We start from the raw sequence: 21,102 nt of genomic DNA, 5'->3' as shown, positions 1-21,102 counted from the left end.
GAGCCCTGGTGGCGCAGTGGTTAAATGCCTGTACTGCAGCCACTCACTCACAAACCATAAGGTTGGGTGTTCAAGGGATCAGGCTTGACTCAGGCATGCATCCTTCCGAGGTCGCTAAAATGAGTACCCAGATTGTTGGGGGCAATTAGCTTGCAATTTGTAAACCACTTAGGGAGTTGCCTAAGTGCACTGATAAGAAGTATAGAAATGTACTTGCTATTGCTATTATTTTACAATTTTTTGACATTCAAAATTGACCAAAAATTTCCACAAGTTTCATTATAATATTTGTGTAATGTATCTTATGGAATGTTAAGGGTACCAGGTGATTTTAAAAGAATGGTGCAAAAGTAAAGCTGTTCTTATTTGGTTTTGCACCTTTTAAAAAAAACACCCAGTATTAATGAAACTAGAAGTGTCAGATATTTCAGGGGTTCTTTAATCTTTTTCTTACATAGTTTATTTAGTTACTGAGGTTTTTCAGAGCCCACTCTCACAGAAAGATAGGCTAGCCTACTGAGCACAAGCCTATGTCTCCTGGAGCTGCATGCCATCACCTCCACATACACTTAAGGCTGAGCAAAGAGGGTCTTTGAAGAGCATCTTTTCCAACCTGTTTCTAGAACTATAATGCCCAGAGTACTCTGCTGGAAAATGACAATTTACAAATCATTTCAGCTAAAGTGACAACATCACCAGAAATTGCATGCAGAGTCATAATTTTCTCACTGAAGGGTCTGGTAGGAACAGATACTCCAGTGAAATCTAGAAACATCCACTGGCACCTTCCATCAAACCTTGTCAGTTGCTGGAATTAGAGGTAAATGATAGTGAAATCAGAGGTAAATAATGGTGCAGGTGATAGAGACAGAGCCTTTATGAACACTCTTGAGACCTCAAAAGCATACAACTAAAATATTCACAAAGGTGAGTATTCTTGAAAAGTGTTGGATATTTGTGCATGCTTAGAAGGAATGCACAAAATAAATAAATAATGATTCTTCTCTGTCTTAATTCCCAGTAATTTTAATGACAGGTCCATACAAAATTTTTTTAGCAGATCCCCCCCCCCCCCCATTCTTTAAAATTACCCATAGAAATCAAGGTCTCCTATTTAAGCAATAAATTAGCATGTGATTTATCATAAGACAATTATGCTTTATGTTCAAAGAATAAGATTGACTATTGACTATTTACAAATAAGTAATAGAGTCATAACTGACATATTCTGCCTAAACTGTCTTGTTTTGTCTTTCAGAAATGAAAAAAAAATGTCTACATGTCTTAATTTAGTGTATTCCATGTAGCAGAAGGAAATGGCTATAACAACTGTATCTCCAATTATTCTAATATTGAAAGAGGAAAAAGACAAGGCATGGTTAGCCACTTGGAGACAAAATAAAACTATGAAGATTCAGGAAGGAAATATCCAACTTAATTCATCTAAATTAGGTGCATCAAGTATTCTGGTGCAACCAAATTCTGTTATCCCTACAAGGTCAGCACTAGAATTAATGAGGATTTTCCTTGAATAGAAAAAGAAAAAAATAAACTTAGATCTATGTTAAAAGATTATGCAAGTAAACATTTAACTCAGGATTTCAAACAATTGAAAACAGGAGTAGTAATACAGTATGGAATCTAGACTATAACATCGCAATTTCATTTTTTATGGTCACCCTCCAACCTTTTTCCTTACATCCACTGCATATAGTGCAGATGAGGTAATTTATTGTCCCTTCAAGGTCTCATACCAAAAGTCTAATATTTACATATTGGTTCTGTCCATGCTACACACTGTCCTTATGCCAAATGCTTTTTAGAAGTAATCAAACACTGTGTAGTCTGCATAGTTTCATTTATTCATTCATATCAGCATTGTAATCCCATCATTTTTTTCCAGCAATAAATGGCTAAAACTCATGCTGCAAAGATATCAATAGCAACAATGATTTCAATGGATCTATATCTCACCCAATAGATGTTTTATGTACCCATGCTGTGATATGTATAAATGTCTTATACCACTTACTTCCATAAACACCACTGAGTGTTTACCTGGTATCACTTCACCAACATGTTACATCTTTATAAGCAGACTTCTAACAGTACATTGTTTGGAGATTAGGAGTCACAATTATATTCAGTGCCAGAAAACCTTATACGCATAATAGAACTTAACACTAGATTTAGTTATACAATTTGGGACTGAACAGATGAGCAACAGAAGTTTTAATTTTGCATATTTCCATTGATTTCTGCAGCACTTTTTTTCTCTAAGGATCTCTCTCTCTCTCTCCATGTCACTGCAATAATTTAAGAAAAAATATGATTAAGTAACTATTGCACATATACTGTATTGATTGTCAGTATTGATTTTATGTTGGCATTTCAAGTCATGCCTCAAGAAAGCTTCAACGTTTTATGTATTTACAGCTGTCAGTTGGCAAGGGGTCATTTGTTCACTCCAAAGGAAACATGCCTCTGAGGCTCACAAAAAAGTTAGGAGATCTTTTCATAGACAGATTTCTTGACCATCTTCTTAATGCATGAAAACAAAATTTATATTTTAAATCAGAATGGTTCAAACAAACCTGAGCTCTTTGAAATTTCCCCCTTCACTTTTCACAGTAATAAGACAGATACAGATTATGTCTCTCTCCCTGGAGAATCACTTCATAGCCTGAGAGCAAAGACGAGTGATGAGTCATCATTGCACAAAGAAACAGTTTCTAGCAATAACAACAAAAAGCCACAAATTGTTTGTGTGGGAACTCTGGTTAAATACATATTTAGGAAAAATCAGTTCTTTCTCATTTTTTCATGCTGAAAATTATATTGTAGGTTTTATTCTACAGGAATATTTTTTTCTACAATAAAATTTAATTTTAAAAATTGCTTGTAGAATGGGAATTAAAAATAGGCCCAGACTATTGACAAAAATCTGCATGCGTCTACCATGTTCCAACAATCTGTGTTGATTTAAAAAAAAGTTTATAGGGAATTCTTCAGGGTTCTCACCACTTTTGCTGACAATGCTTGAGAAGTTTCAACCAAAGACTACATACTACCAAGGAAATATTGGGTTTTCTGATGACACTAGGAATGGAAATAATATTTTAAAATATTCAAAAAAAAATTTTTTTAGAATTTTCTTAATAATTGGCAATTCCACCAACAAACAACAATACAACAAAACAAACTATAGAAGCTATTTTTCAAATGCCAAAATAAAGATTAGAAGGATAAATTAAAGATCTTCTATTACTGTCTCAGAGTATATGATTCCTTCATGAAACGTCTTGTATAACATCCTTCCAGAAACCCAAAGATGAGCTGGTGGGTTAGGACATTTGGTATTTGCCTTAACTCAGGCCCATTACAGACCGCCCAAAAGGGGCGGTCTTGGGCCGCTGCCGGTTGCAGCGCAGGGAAGCGCTGCAGCCAAACCACGCAACTCCCCCCCGCACTGTAAAAAAGGAGTGCGAAAATCGCACTCCTTCCGGCAACCCGGAAGAGACATCGCAAGTGCCAAAGCGTGCACTCGCGACGTCTCTTCCGGGTTTAGATGTCCGGATGCTGTGCATCCGTTACGTCAAGATGGCCGCGCCCGTCTGTATAGGGCGCCGCCATCTTGCCGTATGGAATACGTGCGAGGGGCAAGGCGCATCCGGAAGCGCCGCCCCTCGCACGTATTCCTGGCGCAACAACGGCGCCACTTAGGCCCGTCTGTAAGGCGCCATAGTCCAGGAAAGGGAACCAGGTCTCTTCAAAAGATTTATGAAATATCTCGATTTTTTTAGAGCTTTTGATCTTGCAACCAACTTTTCCATTCCACGCATTATGCCACCATTTTCTGTGTAGAAATTACCAGTTTTACAATTTGTAGCAATTTCAATGCTTAGTGTTTTATGTTTCAAATTTCTGTTTACATTCAAGAAGTGTGAAAGCAATAAAGACTTGGACAGGGTGTGATGTCCTGTTTCTGAGATTGCACATTCCATCTCCATGTGCAAGTGCATGCCCTTGTCCCTACATCGTCTCCAGCATCAAGCAGATGTGCTGATAGTGATTCTTGCAATTTGGACAGGGGTAAAGTATCATTTGTGGATTAACCTCAAGGTGGACTCCCTAATGAGGACTGACTCTGTCTTATAAGGCAGAGAACCCCAGATTTATTTTGCACAAAATTTGCATTTAAGCACAAGAATGTTATTTTCTGTGCAAAACAATCACATGCAAACTTTATACAGCATAAGTACCAAATTGCAAATAGGCTTTGAAAATAGTGTGGTTTTCAAATACTTTCTAGAAAATTTCTAGAATTTTTAACTTTAAATTTCAGCCCAGCCAAATATCTGGAGCACTGTTAACTTACTGTTCACATTTGTAAAACAAATTCACAGTTGCCTTCATGGTTGTTTTGTTGATGTTTTGAACTACTTTTATGGTAATGCAATTTGTCAAATACATTATTATCTGGAAGGCTGGATTTAACCATGACTATGGGTATGTAAATAGAAATAAACATTAAAAAGCACCAAAAATGAAAACTGAACTGACAATTCTTTGAAGCTGACATTAAATTGATGGAGACTACCAAAGCACTTCCAAATTATCATTTCTTTTTCCTTTCTTTTCCTTTCTATCTTCAATGGCTGCAAAAGATGACAGGAGTTCCCTCAAGAAAACCAGTTCTGTTACAAAAATATTTCATTTTTATTTATTTTGCTGCCGAGTGTACTTCCCAAAGCTAGCGTTTTTACTGTACTATTCAGTGGTATAAAGAATCTGCATGTAGAGCTCTAACGCTTCTAACATCATTATTAGAGGGAACACAAATCCAGCCAGACCTACTCCATTTAGAACTCTTGCAAGTGCTGATGCATGTGTCTTTTTTAACCCATCACACACATATTATGTGACTATCACCTTGTAGCAAGGTTCCTCTTTCTTCCAGAACAATTACGTTTAAAGTACAACAGACTATACTAGTGCTCCCTGCAGGAATATTCTATCGGGGCTAAAATGTGTCCTGGACTATGCTGCTGGAGCTAAACATAAAAATAACCTTTTATGCATTCAGCATTTCATACAAAATGAAATAAATCGTGGTAAACAATAAAGTGACTTTTTTGAGCCCCACTATTCCAAAATGCACCTATATCTATCCAGCAATTTACTAGGTTTTTGTTTCATTGAAGAATTACTCTTGTGTTTCATTCAATTTAGTCATACTGTATTCAGCATGCTAATGAAAACACTAATATCATGGTTCCAGATAAATACAGAGCAGAATGGTTACCATAAATAATGGTGAAAGAGAAGAGGGGATTATTTTATTGGATGTAAATGTTTTAGTATTTAGTAATTAAATGTATAAAAAAGAATTAGTCATGCCTTGAATCCCATTGTGGGAGAAAGACGGGATATAAATCCTGGAAATAAATAAATAAATAAATAAATGCAGTTCCTTGTTGAATTCTGTCTTGTGAATAGGCTTACCATTTGTGCTCTTTTAGGACTAGTTCAGAACTCTGTTCCAATGGATATTGCTTCTGCACAACCAACTGCAAAAGTACACTGACAAATCATATATATCAGCACACTTTAGTGTGAACAGCCAATAGAAGGATGAGATTACACAGGTTTATCATATATAATAACACACTTTTGGTGCAAAAAGCCAATGGTAGGATGAGAGTACACAAGAAAATCCTATACAACAGCACACTTTAGTGCAAAAAGCCAAAAGAAAGATAAGAGTACATAGGCATATCATATACAACGGCACTTTTTGGGGCAAAGTCTGCTAGAAGGGTGGGAGTACACAGGCACATTATATACAATCTTATGATGTGTGAACCAAAGCTTAAAAACAAAACAAACAAATGTCAGTGAGTTGTAACAATTATAAAGACATTTCCAATGCACCCAAGAAAGCCATCAAAACAGCAATAACAAAAATATCAAAAGTAATACACAATAAAAGTAATCTACAAAAATACCATGTGAGAATATGTAATAGTCAAAGACAAAAAAGAAAAAGACAATCGCGGGTTATAGACCGCCGCTTTGAGGCGGTCTGCCGCCGCCGCCGTTTGCTCCGTAAGGGAGCTGTCGCAGCCACACCGCACGGCTCCCTTGCAGAGCAAAAAAGAAGCTCCAAAATGGAGCTTCTTTCTGCGGCGCCTCTGTGACGTCGCGAGGTGCCGCTGGCGCATTCGCGACGTCACAGGTGCCGCGACACGTTCGGACTCACAGCGTCCGATACGTAAAGATGGCGGCGCCCGTATGAACAGGGCGCTGCCATCTTGTACGTATTCTATACGTACTAGGGTTAGGGTGTGCGGAAGCACCGCCCCTTCCTAACCCTAGTACGTATAGAATACATACTAAATGGCGGTCTGTAACCCGCCAGAGTGAGGTAAAGGGCAAAGACAGAAGAGCCAAGTCAATTTGAGACTTCCAGCATAGGTAAGTTTCAAGTTGGGGCAAGGCTGGCTTTTCCATTCTTGGATTCAGGTGATGCAGGTGTGTAAGAGCTAGTGCTTTTCTTACAAGCAGAGGGGACAGAATGATGCTCCCCTGACTTCTGCAGCCTAGACTGAACACTGGACAAATGGCTAAAAATATTTTTTAACTCTAAACCTTCAATAACAGAAAGTTAGGAACTTATTTTTGCACTGCCGAATTCATCTTAAATGGGATTAATTACGCAAAGTTTGGGTCATCATGTTGGAAGTATAAAGCAGATGCACAGCTAGACTGTTTGAAGAGGACAAGGATCATGACCACCAGCCAGTCAGGACTTCTAGATACTGCCTGCCTCCCCCTCCCTCAGCCCCTGCCATGGAAGAAGGAAAAGAGGAGAATAAGAAATATGGCCAAAGTGGTGGCTCTGGAAGATCTTTCACATCAAGAGGAGTTTCCCCTTCTTTTGCAGCAGTGTGCAAAGGCCATCAGAACTGATGCCATCCCCAATGTCTCCCCCTTCTACTACCTGCATGGCCGGAAGGGTGCACAGACACGTATGCACATGCACTGGAAAGGTAAAATTTCCAGAAATTTTGAAGCCATGAAGGGGAAACAGATTTTACTAGGATTTAAAAAAAGCAAAAACACAAAAAACATTTTTCCCCAGTAAATTGGGGGGAAAGTGCAGAATTCAATCCCATTGCTGACTGAAAATCACTTTGTTGGTTTAGGATCATAAAATGCATTGTGTATAACTTAATCTGGAATAAAAATGTCATGTTTCATATATTAAAAATATTTTTCCAAAAATAATTACAAATTACAAACTACTTCTCCAAGCTGATCTTCCACATGAAGACACAGAGCACTTTGACTTGACACTTATGCCAGAATGTGAACTCACTCAACTAGCAAATTAAAGTGTTCTAACACTGTAAGCCCACAAAGTTCATCAGACCGCCAGTGCTCAACCAATATAAAGCAAAGTGCTCAGCTAACATAAAGACACTCTTTAAGATAGAAATCGGCCAAACACAGTGAATTCTCAGCAAGACAGTAGTTTACTCCATAATTCGTAGTAAATCAGTAAGCATTACTGATTCTGAACTTGTTTGACAGGGACAAGAGAAGTTTCCCTCTCCAACCCCTCCCTTCTTCCAAATTAAGGTATTAAAAGAATATCCGGATGTTAATAATACAGATGTAGATTTGTATTTATATAAGAGAAGCCATCTACCACGTATGGTTCATGACTTCACTAGGTAAGCTGATACATATAAAAGAAGCTTGTGCATCACAATCCATTCAGGCACTGTTAAATAATTAAGAACATTGAATATAAAGTTCCAGTTCTTGCAAAAGCATGAATGGCAAAGGAATGATTCCTTAGGCCCCTCTTTTCAGTGCCAATCATGTTTTGCAGTTGGAGCTGCATCCATACTCCCAGTCAGTCTTCCTCTTCTGTCTATTCCAAACTTAGATTATCATAAATAATTTTGTAGTTTCATACATTATAAACATATATTGATTCAAATGTGTTGACCTCAAACCAGACTGGTAGATTTAGCCACAACATGGGAAGTAAGGGCTGGGACTTAACTCTCTGAGTTTTTACCTCCAACAAAGGTAAAACTCTTTCTTGTGGGCTATAATTGGCTGAATTTTACGTATACAGCACCTAAATTTTTTTCCAGGTGTGACCAGGTATAAATAATTAAAATGCAATGAAATGAAAGAGAATTCTTTATAAATTTAATGTTCTCTACCAAAGAAAAAGGCCTTTCACTTCACTGAAGACAGACACCCTGGATCCCATGAGGAGTTACTTTACTGCTGCTAATGGAGTTTAAATTTTGCTGTCCTTTGTCTCAGTCTCCACAGGGCCAAGAGAAGAGTAGTGTCTGCCTGAAAATCAACTCAGTAATAATAGAAATAACAAAATGTAGGCCTGTGACTCCTACACTGTCATTTTTTTTCTTCTCCTGTATGATTTTTAAACATCCTTTGCCCAATAAAAAAGCCAGTGGAACTTTGAGGAATATTTGCCTGCTGTGTTTTGTATATTTGGCTTGACCAATAAAGTTATCACCCTTTTGTGGGTTTTACGTTATGTTTTATTTTGCTGAATGGCCAACACAGCTACACCTGAATATGTTTCCTGTAGTTTTATATGTAATCATTTACTGACTATTTCAGAAATAAAACAATTTTTTAAACAAGGTGTATATTTATTTCAACCCAGTTTACTATATTAATATTTCGTATTTGATGGGCAAGAATAAATAAAAATGGCAAAAGAAATATCCTTTGACAAATGGATTGGTAATAAAGTCAACAAGCCAGAGCAACCCTGAACAAGACATGAAGCAGCCAGTGTCTAGCAGCCATACAACAAAACTAAGGGCCAAAACAGACGGCCCTAAAGGGGCATCTTGATGCCGCTCCTTTCATCGCCGGATCGGAGCCACGGCAACCATATGCCCCGCTCCTTTTTTGCACTGCAAAAACATTGCCATTTCCACTGCCGCCACGGTTTTTCAGTGCTCCTTTGGCGTGTGGCATCTAAATGCTGCATTGCCAGAACACTACAACTAAGGAAGACTGTCAAAGTAAACACTAACATTAGTTATGTATACCTGTCCATGCAATAAAATAATAAAAACCTTTGGTTAAATGTATATAGCACATACTTCTCTTCCCTCAGTCCAAGTATAGATAAAAAGAAAGGGATAAAGGAGGAAGTCTTTGAAAGTTCCCTAATTTCCTCAGCATATACACAGACGATTTCAAACAGAAACTAAGAACAAGGAAAACAGTGAAATGATATGCCTCTAAAGGTACCTACTACTCTATTAAATATACATTAATTGCAGCTAAAAAGGTTGGCCACACAATAGGTGTTATAAAATAGTTAACTCTTGTGTTATGCACAGTGAAAACCATCAAGTACTTATCATTACTTAATAATCATATTTCTCAAGCCCGTTGATGCAGGTTCTTTCAGTAAGGCTATTACAGCACGCTGACTGCACTTTAGTTTAGGATCTGAATAGTACACCACTTTGTTGAGAAGCAATTCAGTCTATTCAAAGTATTCTATTAGTCACATTACCCTGTACTATATCTTACTGGTGCTCATTACCATCTCCACTGAAAGCACTTTGGTCAGCATGAGGCAGCTTAACATTAAACAGCAGTACTGTCAGTTGAGAAATCTGCTCAATGCATGCAAAAATCCTCTCCCACAATTTGCATTTAACTAAAAATATATTTGATTCAGCATATCTATCTCCCTGGTACATAAAATCTTCCACTAAGGGACAGTTTACCAATGGTCATGAAAATCATATAACTAAATGTCAATAATCAAAGAACTGTTCACTGTCCATTATTTCCCATATTTTAACTTATTGTGAGACACAACTGGCATTTATTAATACAAAAGCCCTGTCATATTCAAAGTTCTGCTGATGTTCCTCAGTGATTATGTAACTTATAGTATGACCATCAAGTAGCTTGTTTAGGGTGTTCCCTAAACTCCATTATAATGGGCTTCTCAGGTCCTGGTGCAGGCATACTGAAGACAGAAACATGGATTTCTACTTTCCTTAAAAGCATTTTTGAGATGGACACCTACATAACAGGTTTCTACTTACACTCATAAACCCTACTCTGGCATTCTGAATGTATGTAAAATAATTACCACAAGATGGGTTCACTCTCATCACTGCTTCCACCACATGGACATTAATTTTACAACTTGCTGACTTCTCTCAAGCCTGTAGTTTCTGTTAAAGAAAGTTTAAATGTGATTTTGATAAGATATATCATTTTTATTGGTACTTAACTAGGCAATCACATTATTACTTAAATGCAAGACTACTATAAAAAAACTAGATAAAAGATAACTGAAAGCAGTTCCACTAAATAAAATGCAAATATTATTTGTTCATCTGTTTCTCATGCCCTTTGCTTTCAGGTACAAACTGTTAGTCTGAGATGTATTTAATAATGCATCACTTTACTTATTGTGATCATTCTCTAATTAACCATCCCTTCTTATTATGCAAAGTTCCACAGTGTGTACTCAGAATTTTCCAGCAATGTGTATAACTATTTTTGTTTTAAAGGAAAAGTTGGCTGTAGTAAGCCATGACAGAAGCAGGGCTGCCTAATTATTTCCCCCTTCTGCTACTTTCCTACTCAAAATACTCTCTTGCATGCCTCATTTCTCCAGAAAAAGAAAGGTATGGGAAACCCAACCAGGAGAGGGAGTGCTGAGTAGAAAAATAGTGTGGAGGAAAAGAATCTACCTATTAAGATTGAAGCCTCCCATGTCTGCTTTTTTGAAATAATTCACTGATGTGCAATTAAATATAAGACACAGTGACAACCAGTCTTATCTTTGTGATAGTACACAACATATTTTTTTTTAAATGAACAATTTAAAAGGTACTATGTAGATTAGATTGAACCTAAGACACATCTTTATCCCATCAAAATTTGTGGGAACTATTTATTCACATATTGCAGTGAGACTGAACATTTTTCACTTGAGCTGTCTCCTGCACTTCAGATACATCCACATTGCAGAAATAATCCAGGTTGGCACCACTTTAAAGACCATGGCTCTGTGCTATGTAATTCTGCCATCTGTAATTCTGTGAGACATTTAGCCTTCTCTGTCAAAGAGCTCTGGTGCCACAATAAACTATAATTCCCAGGATTCCCTAGCACTGAGCCAGGGCAGTTAGTCATCTCAAACTTGATTATTTCTGCAGTATGGATGCAGCATTCATGCATTTTTCCCCACCCAAACCAGCAGTATCAAAAGAAAGCTTCCCTGAAATATCAATGCAAGTTTGTGTTCCCAGTTCCAAATTCCTACAATACAGGCGTTTATTGAAATAGCTGGACCACTTTTCTAATGCACAAATTGGAAAAGGTAAGAATGTGGAAATAAAGTGATTAGGACTGATGTATCTCCCCCCCCCCTTTTTTTTTTTTTGGACTATCTATCATGTAAAACTGAAACTAATCACCACTGTATACAACCATACACCAGCACAACAAACAAAAGCAGCACAATAAACAAATACACATCACATAGGTAGGGCTGAATACAACAAAATCCAAAAGCCACAAAAAAGTGATACCTTTATTGGCCAACCAAAATGTACAAAATACATTATGCAAGCTTTTGAAGCTTCAGTGGCTTCTTCATCATGCAAAAATATTTCAAAATCATGCAGGAGAAAAAAGGTGAAGATGTTAGAGTTAATTGTTTGTGGGTTACTCACTGAGTTATAAAATCAGAGGCTATTGTGTAAGGGAATGGTTTTTAGACAAATGATCCCAAATCAAAATCCAATTGCTTCTAAGAGATTAAAAAACATATCGAAATTAGCCTTCATTTTTAAAAGGAAAGAAAATAATGATCACTGTTTATATGGTATAATCTCTTTGCACGCAAGCAAGAGAGGCCAGTGCTTGTAAGCATATGAATTACTACATCAACCATTCTAACATTCCACATATTAACACATAATTAGGCTGACTGAAATATTTTATGCAGCATCTCAGGAAACCACACCAGTTATATTGTCTATGCAGAAGTACCCATACATCGACAAATATTCACACCAAAAACGTATACATGTAGGAATGTTATGTAAAAGAAACACCTGGTGTGGTATTTGATTTTCAATTGTATAGTAAACCAATCTACACTACTTTATGCCAGCAAGATAACTTAGGTATAAAGTTTCAACCGCAGATCTTGGCTTGGGGCCTAGAACCATAACAAATGCTCATTCCCAAAACACAGCTGTTTGTGTCTCCATTAAAACTGTTCCTGGTGAGTAGGGGACCATGAGTGAGTCCTAACAATTTACTTCCATTGACAGAAATGGAAGGAAACAATCCCCCTCTTCCCTTTACAGTTCCCTACATAATATCAAACTCTGCTCTGGAAGGCTGGAAAACACACCACCAGTTTTTCAGTTAGCACATGTAGCTGCAATAGGAATAGCAAGTACAATTTTATACTGCTTATCAGTGCACTTAAGCACTCCCTAAGCAGTTTACAATGTGTATGCCAACTGCCCCCAAGAAGCTAGCTTGAGTCGACCCTAGAACCCCTGGCTGGTATCGAACTCACAACCTTGCAACTGGAGTACCTGAAGGCTGGAGTACCAGCATTTAACCACTGTGCCACCAGAGCTCTTCAGTTGCAAGGGAGAGAGAAGGGGAGATGTCCTATCGAACTAACCATGAGCTCAAGTGATTTAGGCTCAAGTGATGAGATGCAAGAAGCTATAGCAGGGGAAGGGATGGATGGGTCAGTAGAAATAAAAGACTCCCTGCCCTTCTAGCACCAAGCAAACTGCTTGCAAGCAACTTTCTTTGGCTGATCCAGGCCTTCCCCACTCCCTGCAAACACTTTGACATACACTGCCTAATAATACGGCTGTGAAAATTTCTGGAATTATTTCAACCACAATAGCAATAGCAAGCAAGTACATTTCTACACCTTTTTGGTGGGTTTTTCGGGCTATGTGGCCATGTTCTAGAAGAGTTTATTCCTGATGTTTTGCCAGCATCTGTGGCTGGTATCTTCAGAGATGCCAGCCACAGATGCTGGTGAAACATCAGGAATAAACTCTTCTAGAACATGGCCACATTGCCCGAAAAACCCACAAAAACTATGGATACCGGCCATGAAATCCTTCGACTTCACATTTCTATACCGCTTATCAGTGCACTTAAGCACTCCCTAAGCAGCTTACAATGTGTAAGCTAACTGCCCCCAATAAGCTGGGTACTCATTTTAGCAAACTTAGAAGGATGCCAGGCTGAGTAGACCCTGAGCCCCTGGCTAGTATTGAACTCACAACCTTGCGACTGTGAGTGATGGCTGCAGTACCAGAATTTACCATTGTGCCACCAGGGCTCCTTTTCATTGTAGAAAATATTTTGCTTCTGGAAATATTTTACTTCATAAAATCAATTAGTAACATAATGAATGAATGAATACAAAGTCAAACTGGGCAACAGTATTAATCAAACCTAAACTCAAAGTTGTAATTAACTTTTTTCAGGGGACTATCTGTATAAAGCTTATATATTTATATGCACAGCTCTTCACACATGCTGAAACAAGTTTGAATATGATATAAAAACTATACTACCAACCTTCAGGAAGTAAGCATCACTTAACACGGTAGCTTAAATCGTATTGTTGGTGTGAACTAAAATAAACCCACTGAATAAATGTCAACTCTGTAAATTTCACTGATTCCATCAATCTATTTGGTTGGTATTAACAACAGATATGAGGCCAGTGAAATGTATTTGTAAGTATAATTCAACTTATATATAAAGTATTTCAGTTCAATTACTTTGGCTGCTGGAAAGACTATTCTGATATTTATAAAGCATGTATCATTTACAAAATACACACTTTTAAAAAAAACTTGTTAACTAAAACCAAGTCAAAGATGTTAAAAACAGTATTGTTCCACATGGCCTTTAATGTCTGAAACTGCTTTAACAGTTTTAAAATTGTATTTTGGGATTGTTTGGGGACTGTCTTTAAAAGTTGTTAAATAAATATTTTAATGTATTTTTAAATATTTTTATATATTTGCACAGTTTTAATTGGGAGCCAGTTGTAGTGGGTTGAGCGTTGGACTATGACTCTGGAGATAAGAGTTCAATTCCCTACTTGGCCACTGCATGATCTTGGGCAAGTAACATATACTCAGCCCTAGAAAATGTTGTGATAGGTGGCCTGAGGGTTGCCTTAAGTCATAAACTACTGTACTAATAACAAGTATTTTAATTGCTTTTATTTGTTTCTCCCCTTGGGATGTGCTTGTAGGCTGGGCAGTGATACAGAAATACCTTAAATAAATATTAGATAAATAATTGATCTCAATTAATTTCCAGCCATAGAAACTTCACTTATACAAAGTTACCAGGAAACTCAAATTATATGTTACTATACACATAGAGGAAATAATTATAATTATATGAAATTGATGGGTCAATAACGCACACATCCATTTTTTGTTTAAGTAGACACATGCAAGGCCTAGATATATAAATATATATATAAATGATTCAATCTCTCTCCCTCCCTCCGTGTGTGTGTGTGTGTGTGTACTTACCACAATGGGATTAGTCCAGGAAAACCAAATGCTGATTTTTTATTATTATTTTTCACACATGAGGTGGTATGTGAGATATGTGTACACAAGTTCAAAAGTCTGCATTATATGCAGGTCTCCATTGCAGTGACCAAAAACTATTCCCCCTAGTCCCAAGGAACATGAGATAGCTAAAAGTTGCATATCCATGTAATCAGAATGGGGGGACAGGATGCCCAACTAGTCTCTACTCTTCAGTTCCCATAAAAACAGAATATTGCCAGGAACACACTGTGTAAAATCTATCATCCTACTTTTTTTCCTCTGAAGAGAAATCTAAATCATGGTATGCAATATGAAGAGAGAAATAAAGAGGGAAAATTGAAAACTCAGTGGGTTGGACCTGTTTGTCCAGTCTATGGACCAAAAGCTCTTTTTATTCATGGAAGTCACCAGGCTCCAATGGAGACTTCAGTTCCCATAAAAACAGAATAGTGCCAAGAACACACTGTGTGTAAAATCTATCATCCCACTGTTTTCTTTTGAAGAGAAATCTAAATCATGGGATGTAATATAAAGAGAGAAATAAAGAGAAAAATTGAAAACTCAATGGGGTTGGTCTTGTTTGTCCAGTCTATGGACTAGAAGCTCCTTTCATTCATGGAAGTCACCAGGCTTCAATGGAGACTTCTTGCAGAAGGAAAGGGACAGGCAGGTGGTCTTCATTAGTTTCTCCATTATTTGTGTCACTTCTTGTGGTCCAGAAATGCATCAAGTACAGCTGTTCTTCCTGGTAGACACCACAACTACTCCCCAGAGTGCGGACAGCTATGCTGATCTCTATCTGTAAATCATTTCTAGGATGTTTCATATCCATCAGGAACAGGTCTTTTCTAAGATTAATGGGTCTGAATTTCCGTTCAAGATCAATACAGCACAAAATATATTATAATGGAGAATAGTTCACAGAAATATAAGGCTATTGAGAAAAATCATCTCCATCTGCTTCCAGCTACTGTGAGGACTGCTGCTAAACACAGAAAAAACACAAAACAACAACAGAGAAGTCTGAAGGAGGTGGCAGATTACATCCTCATTCTTGGTAATCAAAGTGCTAGTACTTTGACTATATGAGCCCTGATTCCACTACACCACTGTCTCCTACTACTCCCTACTACAGCTTTTCAGGAAGCAAAAGTGGGGAGGAGGCATTAGGAAGATGTCTCCCCCACACCTTTCAGTGTGAACACACATCTGCTATGTACTACTCTAGATCTAATCCAATGTGTAAAATGTGAACAAATATTTTATTGACTATTAATTTAATTACTGATGGGGAAAGAGCATCCATTATAAAAGTCCAGAAACATCTGATGTGTGTGTGTGTGTGTGGGGGGGGGTCCTTTCTTTTTAATCAACAAAGAAATGGCCATGACAAAGCTCACTACTGTGCTTAACTAGCTACACTGGCATGATACAATCAAAGGCATATATATACACTACAGTGATGCTGTGAAATGCTAATTAAGTGGTACAATTCTAGACCCTTTTCTGCTTAGGCTGCAATAGATGGCTCAGATCTTGTTAGTTAATCTCAGCTAGACTAGATCCATTCAATCAACTGCTGAATGGTGAGTCAACACATAGAGAAATCTGATGCATTCAATGGGTCTCCTCCAGTCAGGTCTAAAATAGGATTTAAACTTATGTATGTTTACTTGAATATTCATACTTGCGGCAGGATCTGAGAATAAACAGGCTATTAGAATATACTGTTCTGATATGCTGTATACAAACTATTAGCACACAGTCCCTGTCCAAATATAGATACTTGGAAGTAAGTTTTAACACAAATGTATATGACTTACTTTCAAAAAAATATACTTAGGATTGAAGTTATTGTTATGTTAACTCAAACAGCAAGTGAGAAACACAAACATCAAGCACAGAAGCACTGATGCATCCTTTTCCATATGCTGCAATCTGTATGAGTTCAATAGTACAGTGCTCTTACTAACTGGAGGGCACTCAGTACCTTGTTGAGCCTAGCCCTCCACTGTATAGATTTATTCCCAGTTAAGTTTGACTGCTCAACAACACACTCCAGTTAAACAGCTTTGTAAAACAACATTAGCTAACTTCTTGTTTTAAGAGAAAAGATATTTAAATGGTATTACAGACATTTTCCCAGTTTCAAACATCTTCCTGCCACCTATATATGTGTCTGGTACATCCCTTATATGCAACTATGAATCCATTACTTCAGACATGGGGGGGGGGGGGATTCTTCAAATTACTAATCTTAATTACAGCAATGATACTGCCGGATTTTCAAACACTCAGTCAACTCCTTGACAGAATCAAACCTCCAATAGAAATACAGTCAATATATACAGTGGTGTACAAAACTCATCATGAAAACTGCATTTTGAAACTTTTTTGTAGTCTACTCTTAAAACAGATTTAAGCATGCCTAAATCAACATCGCTGTTAACTGGAAACAAGGCTCACTGAAATCAAAGAATCAGTTGTACTCTGCTCACCCGATACCTCAAAATACTGTGCTTATGCTGAGTAAAATTCCCTTCCACAACTCAGAAATATCATGTTGCAGTTTTGGAAACATCTACGTTCACTGAGAACTTACCTTGAAGGAAATGCAACTCCATTAGTGCAAGTGCTGTAAATGACCACTTAAGAACTTCTATTTTGAAACTTCTTCCTCAAAAGGTATATTTGAGACAAAACTCTGTTTACTACCACATATATGGGAAACTCTATATAATTGCTGTAATACCAGAGTGAAAGAGTGACTTAAGATATGGCGCACAAGCATTATTCTTTAGGATCACTGGGGTAACACACCTGTATTATCAATGCAACAAGGGATTCCAGTTGTGCTTGGTTCAGTAAAAGCAAAATCCAAAACAGTGAAGGCATTTTAAAAAATAAAGGTGGTAAATGCAAAAGCTACTCAGACCCTGGCCAACCAATTTAGAAACAGGCATTTTAAAACCATGTTTTTCAAAACAAGAACCATGGATCAAGTATTCCAAACAAATGACTCTACCTGATAATCCTAGGCTAAAGTAAGGATCCTAAATTCACCTTCCACAGAAATTGGTGTGACTAACCCCCCAAGTATATGTGTTTAGGGATGAGCTGTCAATGCTGTCAATATTTTCAAATCATAGCAAGCTATATGCTGTTTGAATGATGCACAGTTGTGCAACCCAAACATGCCTAGGTACATGTTTATCTGGACATTTCACTGAGTTCAGTGGCAACTTTCCCCGGTGAATGTGGAAGTAAGATTGTAACCTTAAACATGATTATATATTTGTTTTTTCATGTAATTGTTTTTCAACAAAACAAGCAGAAACACATGGATGTCCCACTTCCACACGTGTTCATGTTTCAGATATTAAACCCTAAGGCAAAATGCCACACGTGAATCCAGAAACACTTTCCAAAAGTACTTGCTCCAAACAAGTCTTACTGGGCTAGTTGAATGAGAAGTGTAATCACGTTTGCTGAGATTGTTTACTACACGTCTACAGCCTCTGCAAAACCACTCTCTATTCGATTAGTCTGGTTTGCCACAAACCCAGCAATTTTCACATACACTTCCAATTACACACAGATAAAGTTTTTTCACTGTTGTATACGGATGCGGAAAGTATTTCAACTGCAGAAATTCCATTTAAATGGATAAAGCTACTGCCTTTCGGACCCATCATGCAACATTACTCCCCACGCAGTTAAAAACATTAAAGACCATCGTCACTCACTTGTTGTATATGTCTATGTGTTAAAGAAATCCAATCCACTCATGGCTGCCTATATATTCTAAGCCCTAATCATACAAAAACAGCAAACATGCAAAATGACAGAGCTCCAGGTTTGGCCACATGGCCGACTGCATCCCTCTTTGCTCCAGAGGGCTGGGAAAGGAGATAATACTTTCAGATACATATAATTTAAGACTGCCCATCACCATACATCTGTAAAACAATTAAGAACATCACATATAAAAGTAACATAGTTCTGGCCAAATCATGAAGTGCAGGAAAAGCAACTATTCCTCAGGGACAATGTCACAAAATGCAAAATAAAGCGGGGGGGGGGGGGATAATAACAACCAACCATTAGCAGACGCTGGAATTTTCACCTCTTTAATGGAAAGCTGGAAAAGTAGGAACTGAGACATTTGTTTTTCATAGGGAAAAACAAAACAAAGCAACTTAGAATTTGGACATATTGTGTGTGAGTGAAGAAGTGTGTCTCAAGCGCATGAGGCAACAGACCTCAGAGGGATGCTGCTGCTGCTGCTGCTGCTGCTGCTGCTGCTGCGTGTGTCTCAGACGCCTAGTGGGCACAAACAAAAACCCAACATCTTTCTTTCTTCCTCCCAACAATCCAGCCCTGGCATGGACCGTTTCTAAGCCTCGTATCAGGAGTCCAACTGTGAGATGCGTGACACGCGTCCGATGATGCCTCTTTCCATTCAGGTAAGCTCCCTTTACAGACCCAAACCAGGCAAGCTTCGAAGACCTGTCCACAATTAAGCAGCCTTCATAACAAAAGAAAGCCTAGCTCCATCTTCATTTCATCACTTAACAGCCTCTGCAGCGAAGGCTCAAAAGACCTTACTTTGGGGGGGAAGAGAGTAATGTAATTTGTAACGTAATTTACAAAAGAGTGGAAATGCCTACAAGGAGCTGAAGTACCTGCGCTGGGGAGATGTTCAGTTGTTCACTTCATCTTCCGTTGACAAGGAAACCAAACCGCACTTCATTTCTCCAGGAAGGAAAAAAACCACCTTCCACTGCCATCATTTGAAAACTTATTCGTGTGTATATATATATATAATGTGTGTGCATCTATCAACATTTGATCATCATCATAAAATTATCTTGGTATAAAAGAATTAAAAAAAAGTGAAATGTATCTTTGGCTCACTCTTTTTTCCCTCTCATTTTTGGGAATATGGTTTTGCTTCTCTTAAAGAGTGGGAGGTAGAAGGTAAAAAGGACCAACAGTAGCACCAAGCTGCAAGAAAAGTTTCACATTATAAACCAGCATTAAAAAACAAAAAACAGAAAAAGAAGAAAAACAGCTGATCGAAAGGCCGGTGTCCCCAAAAGATAAAAAAAGGAAAGAAAACAAAAAAATAATACCAAAAAAAAGACATTTTAACAAAATTAATAGTCTTGCTCAGTGGCTTTGTGCCAGCGTTGCAAGATTGCAAACTCTTTGGTAAACATTGCTGTAAAATGCATATTCAAAGCCCATATATATTTGGAGATATATATATATATATATATATATACACATACAAAAAACCCCAAAACATCATAAAAAGATTCTCTGCAAAAGAGAGTTAAGCAACATGCCCCTTTCTCATCTGCTTTGCTTTTAAATATATATATATGCATTATAATTCAAATTGAGCTTTCTTGTCACAACAAAACCAGCTGCATATATAGCAATATAAATGTATATATAAATATGTATAATTTATGTTAATCCTGGACTGGCAAGTCTTTTATTTCTCTCTCTCTCTCTCTATTTCTGCTTTTTATTTTCCTTTTCCTTTAGATTTCTATGACTTCCAATTCTTTTTTGCTCCCAGTTTTTTTAGTTACAAACCCTTATTCTTACAAACTAAGAAAAAAAAATATTAAAAAACCTTGTCAACATCATCATCAGACAAAAAAAGAGGATGAAATCCACAAAAACAAGTTTTTATTTAAAATCTATATTTTTCAATATTAAAAAACAGAAAAAAGCAGCCCCCAATCTCTCTCTCTCTCTCTCTCTATATATATATATATATATATGAGGAAAAAACCAGGACAAAAAGGAAAAAGGAAAAAGAAAATGTTAAGAAAAAGAGGAGGACAAGAATGTCAGCAGAAAGGTACTCACCGAGCGGGGAGTAGTAAAAGGGAGGAACAAAAATTGCGAGTTACTACTATACAAAATACAGTATGGCGGTGGCTGGTTGGAGGAAGGATAGCAGGCGCTTGTTTAATATATATCTCTTTAATATATATATATATCTATTGATATAGGTAAATAGAGGTAGATTCCACCCTCTGCAGTCTCTGCTTCGGGTCCCTGCCTTAGGGACAGGGGCCAAGCCCAACGGAGGAGCCCCACTCGCTCCCAGCACCGGCGGAGAAGGAGAAGGAGCAGGAGGCAAAGGAAGAGCCAGCAGCAACAGCAGCGCAAGGAAAACCAAGCAGGAGCAGGTGCCCCGCCGCCACGCGCCGCCCGCTCCAGACGAGCCTGGCAGCCAGAGAGAGAGAGAGAGACAGCGGGCGCGCGCCCTGCCTGCCTCTGCTCTCGCGCTTTATCTTCCGCGCACGCGCACTCGCGCTCTGGGAAGGAGCGACCGTTACTCTGAGGGAGGGGGAGGGGACTGGAGGGTAAAGCCTCCCCCAAAGATCATCATCATCATCATCATCAT

The 21,102-nt window shown here is 37.9% G+C and overlaps 1 protein-coding gene across 4 annotated transcripts in view; it reads right to left on the bottom strand.

The window, feature by feature from the left end:
* RALYL (RALY RNA binding protein like) overlaps positions 1 to 20,749 on the bottom strand; it is a 346,824-nt gene extending 326,075 nt beyond the window's left edge. Inside the window, exon 1 of one of the 4 annotated variants that reach the window (XM_089517541.1) lies at positions 20,559 to 20,749. Coding sequence is in view for 1 of the 4 variants with exons in the window: in XM_089517540.1 (XP_089373666.1) it covers positions 10,181 to 10,202 (22 nt within the window). In the remaining 3 variants the exon portion in view is untranslated. Of the gene's footprint in view, positions 1 to 10,180; positions 10,227 to 18,934; positions 18,951 to 19,357; positions 19,775 to 20,558 lie in introns of those variants that run through there. The other 3 variants (XM_089517542.1, XM_089517543.1, XM_089517540.1) reach the window with 3 other exon arrangements.
* Positions 20,750 to 21,102: the final 353 nt, after the last annotated feature.

Source organism: Sceloporus occidentalis, unplaced genomic scaffold (assembly GCF_023333645.1).
Source record: "Sceloporus occidentalis isolate IW3139 unplaced genomic scaffold, rSceOcc1.0.p SCAF_3, whole genome shotgun sequence".
NCBI classification, from domain to species: Eukaryota; Metazoa; Chordata; class Lepidosauria; order Squamata; family Phrynosomatidae; genus Sceloporus; species Sceloporus occidentalis.
The sequence above is the reverse complement of the archived record's forward strand: the minus strand, read 5'-3'. Positions and strand labels throughout refer to the sequence as shown.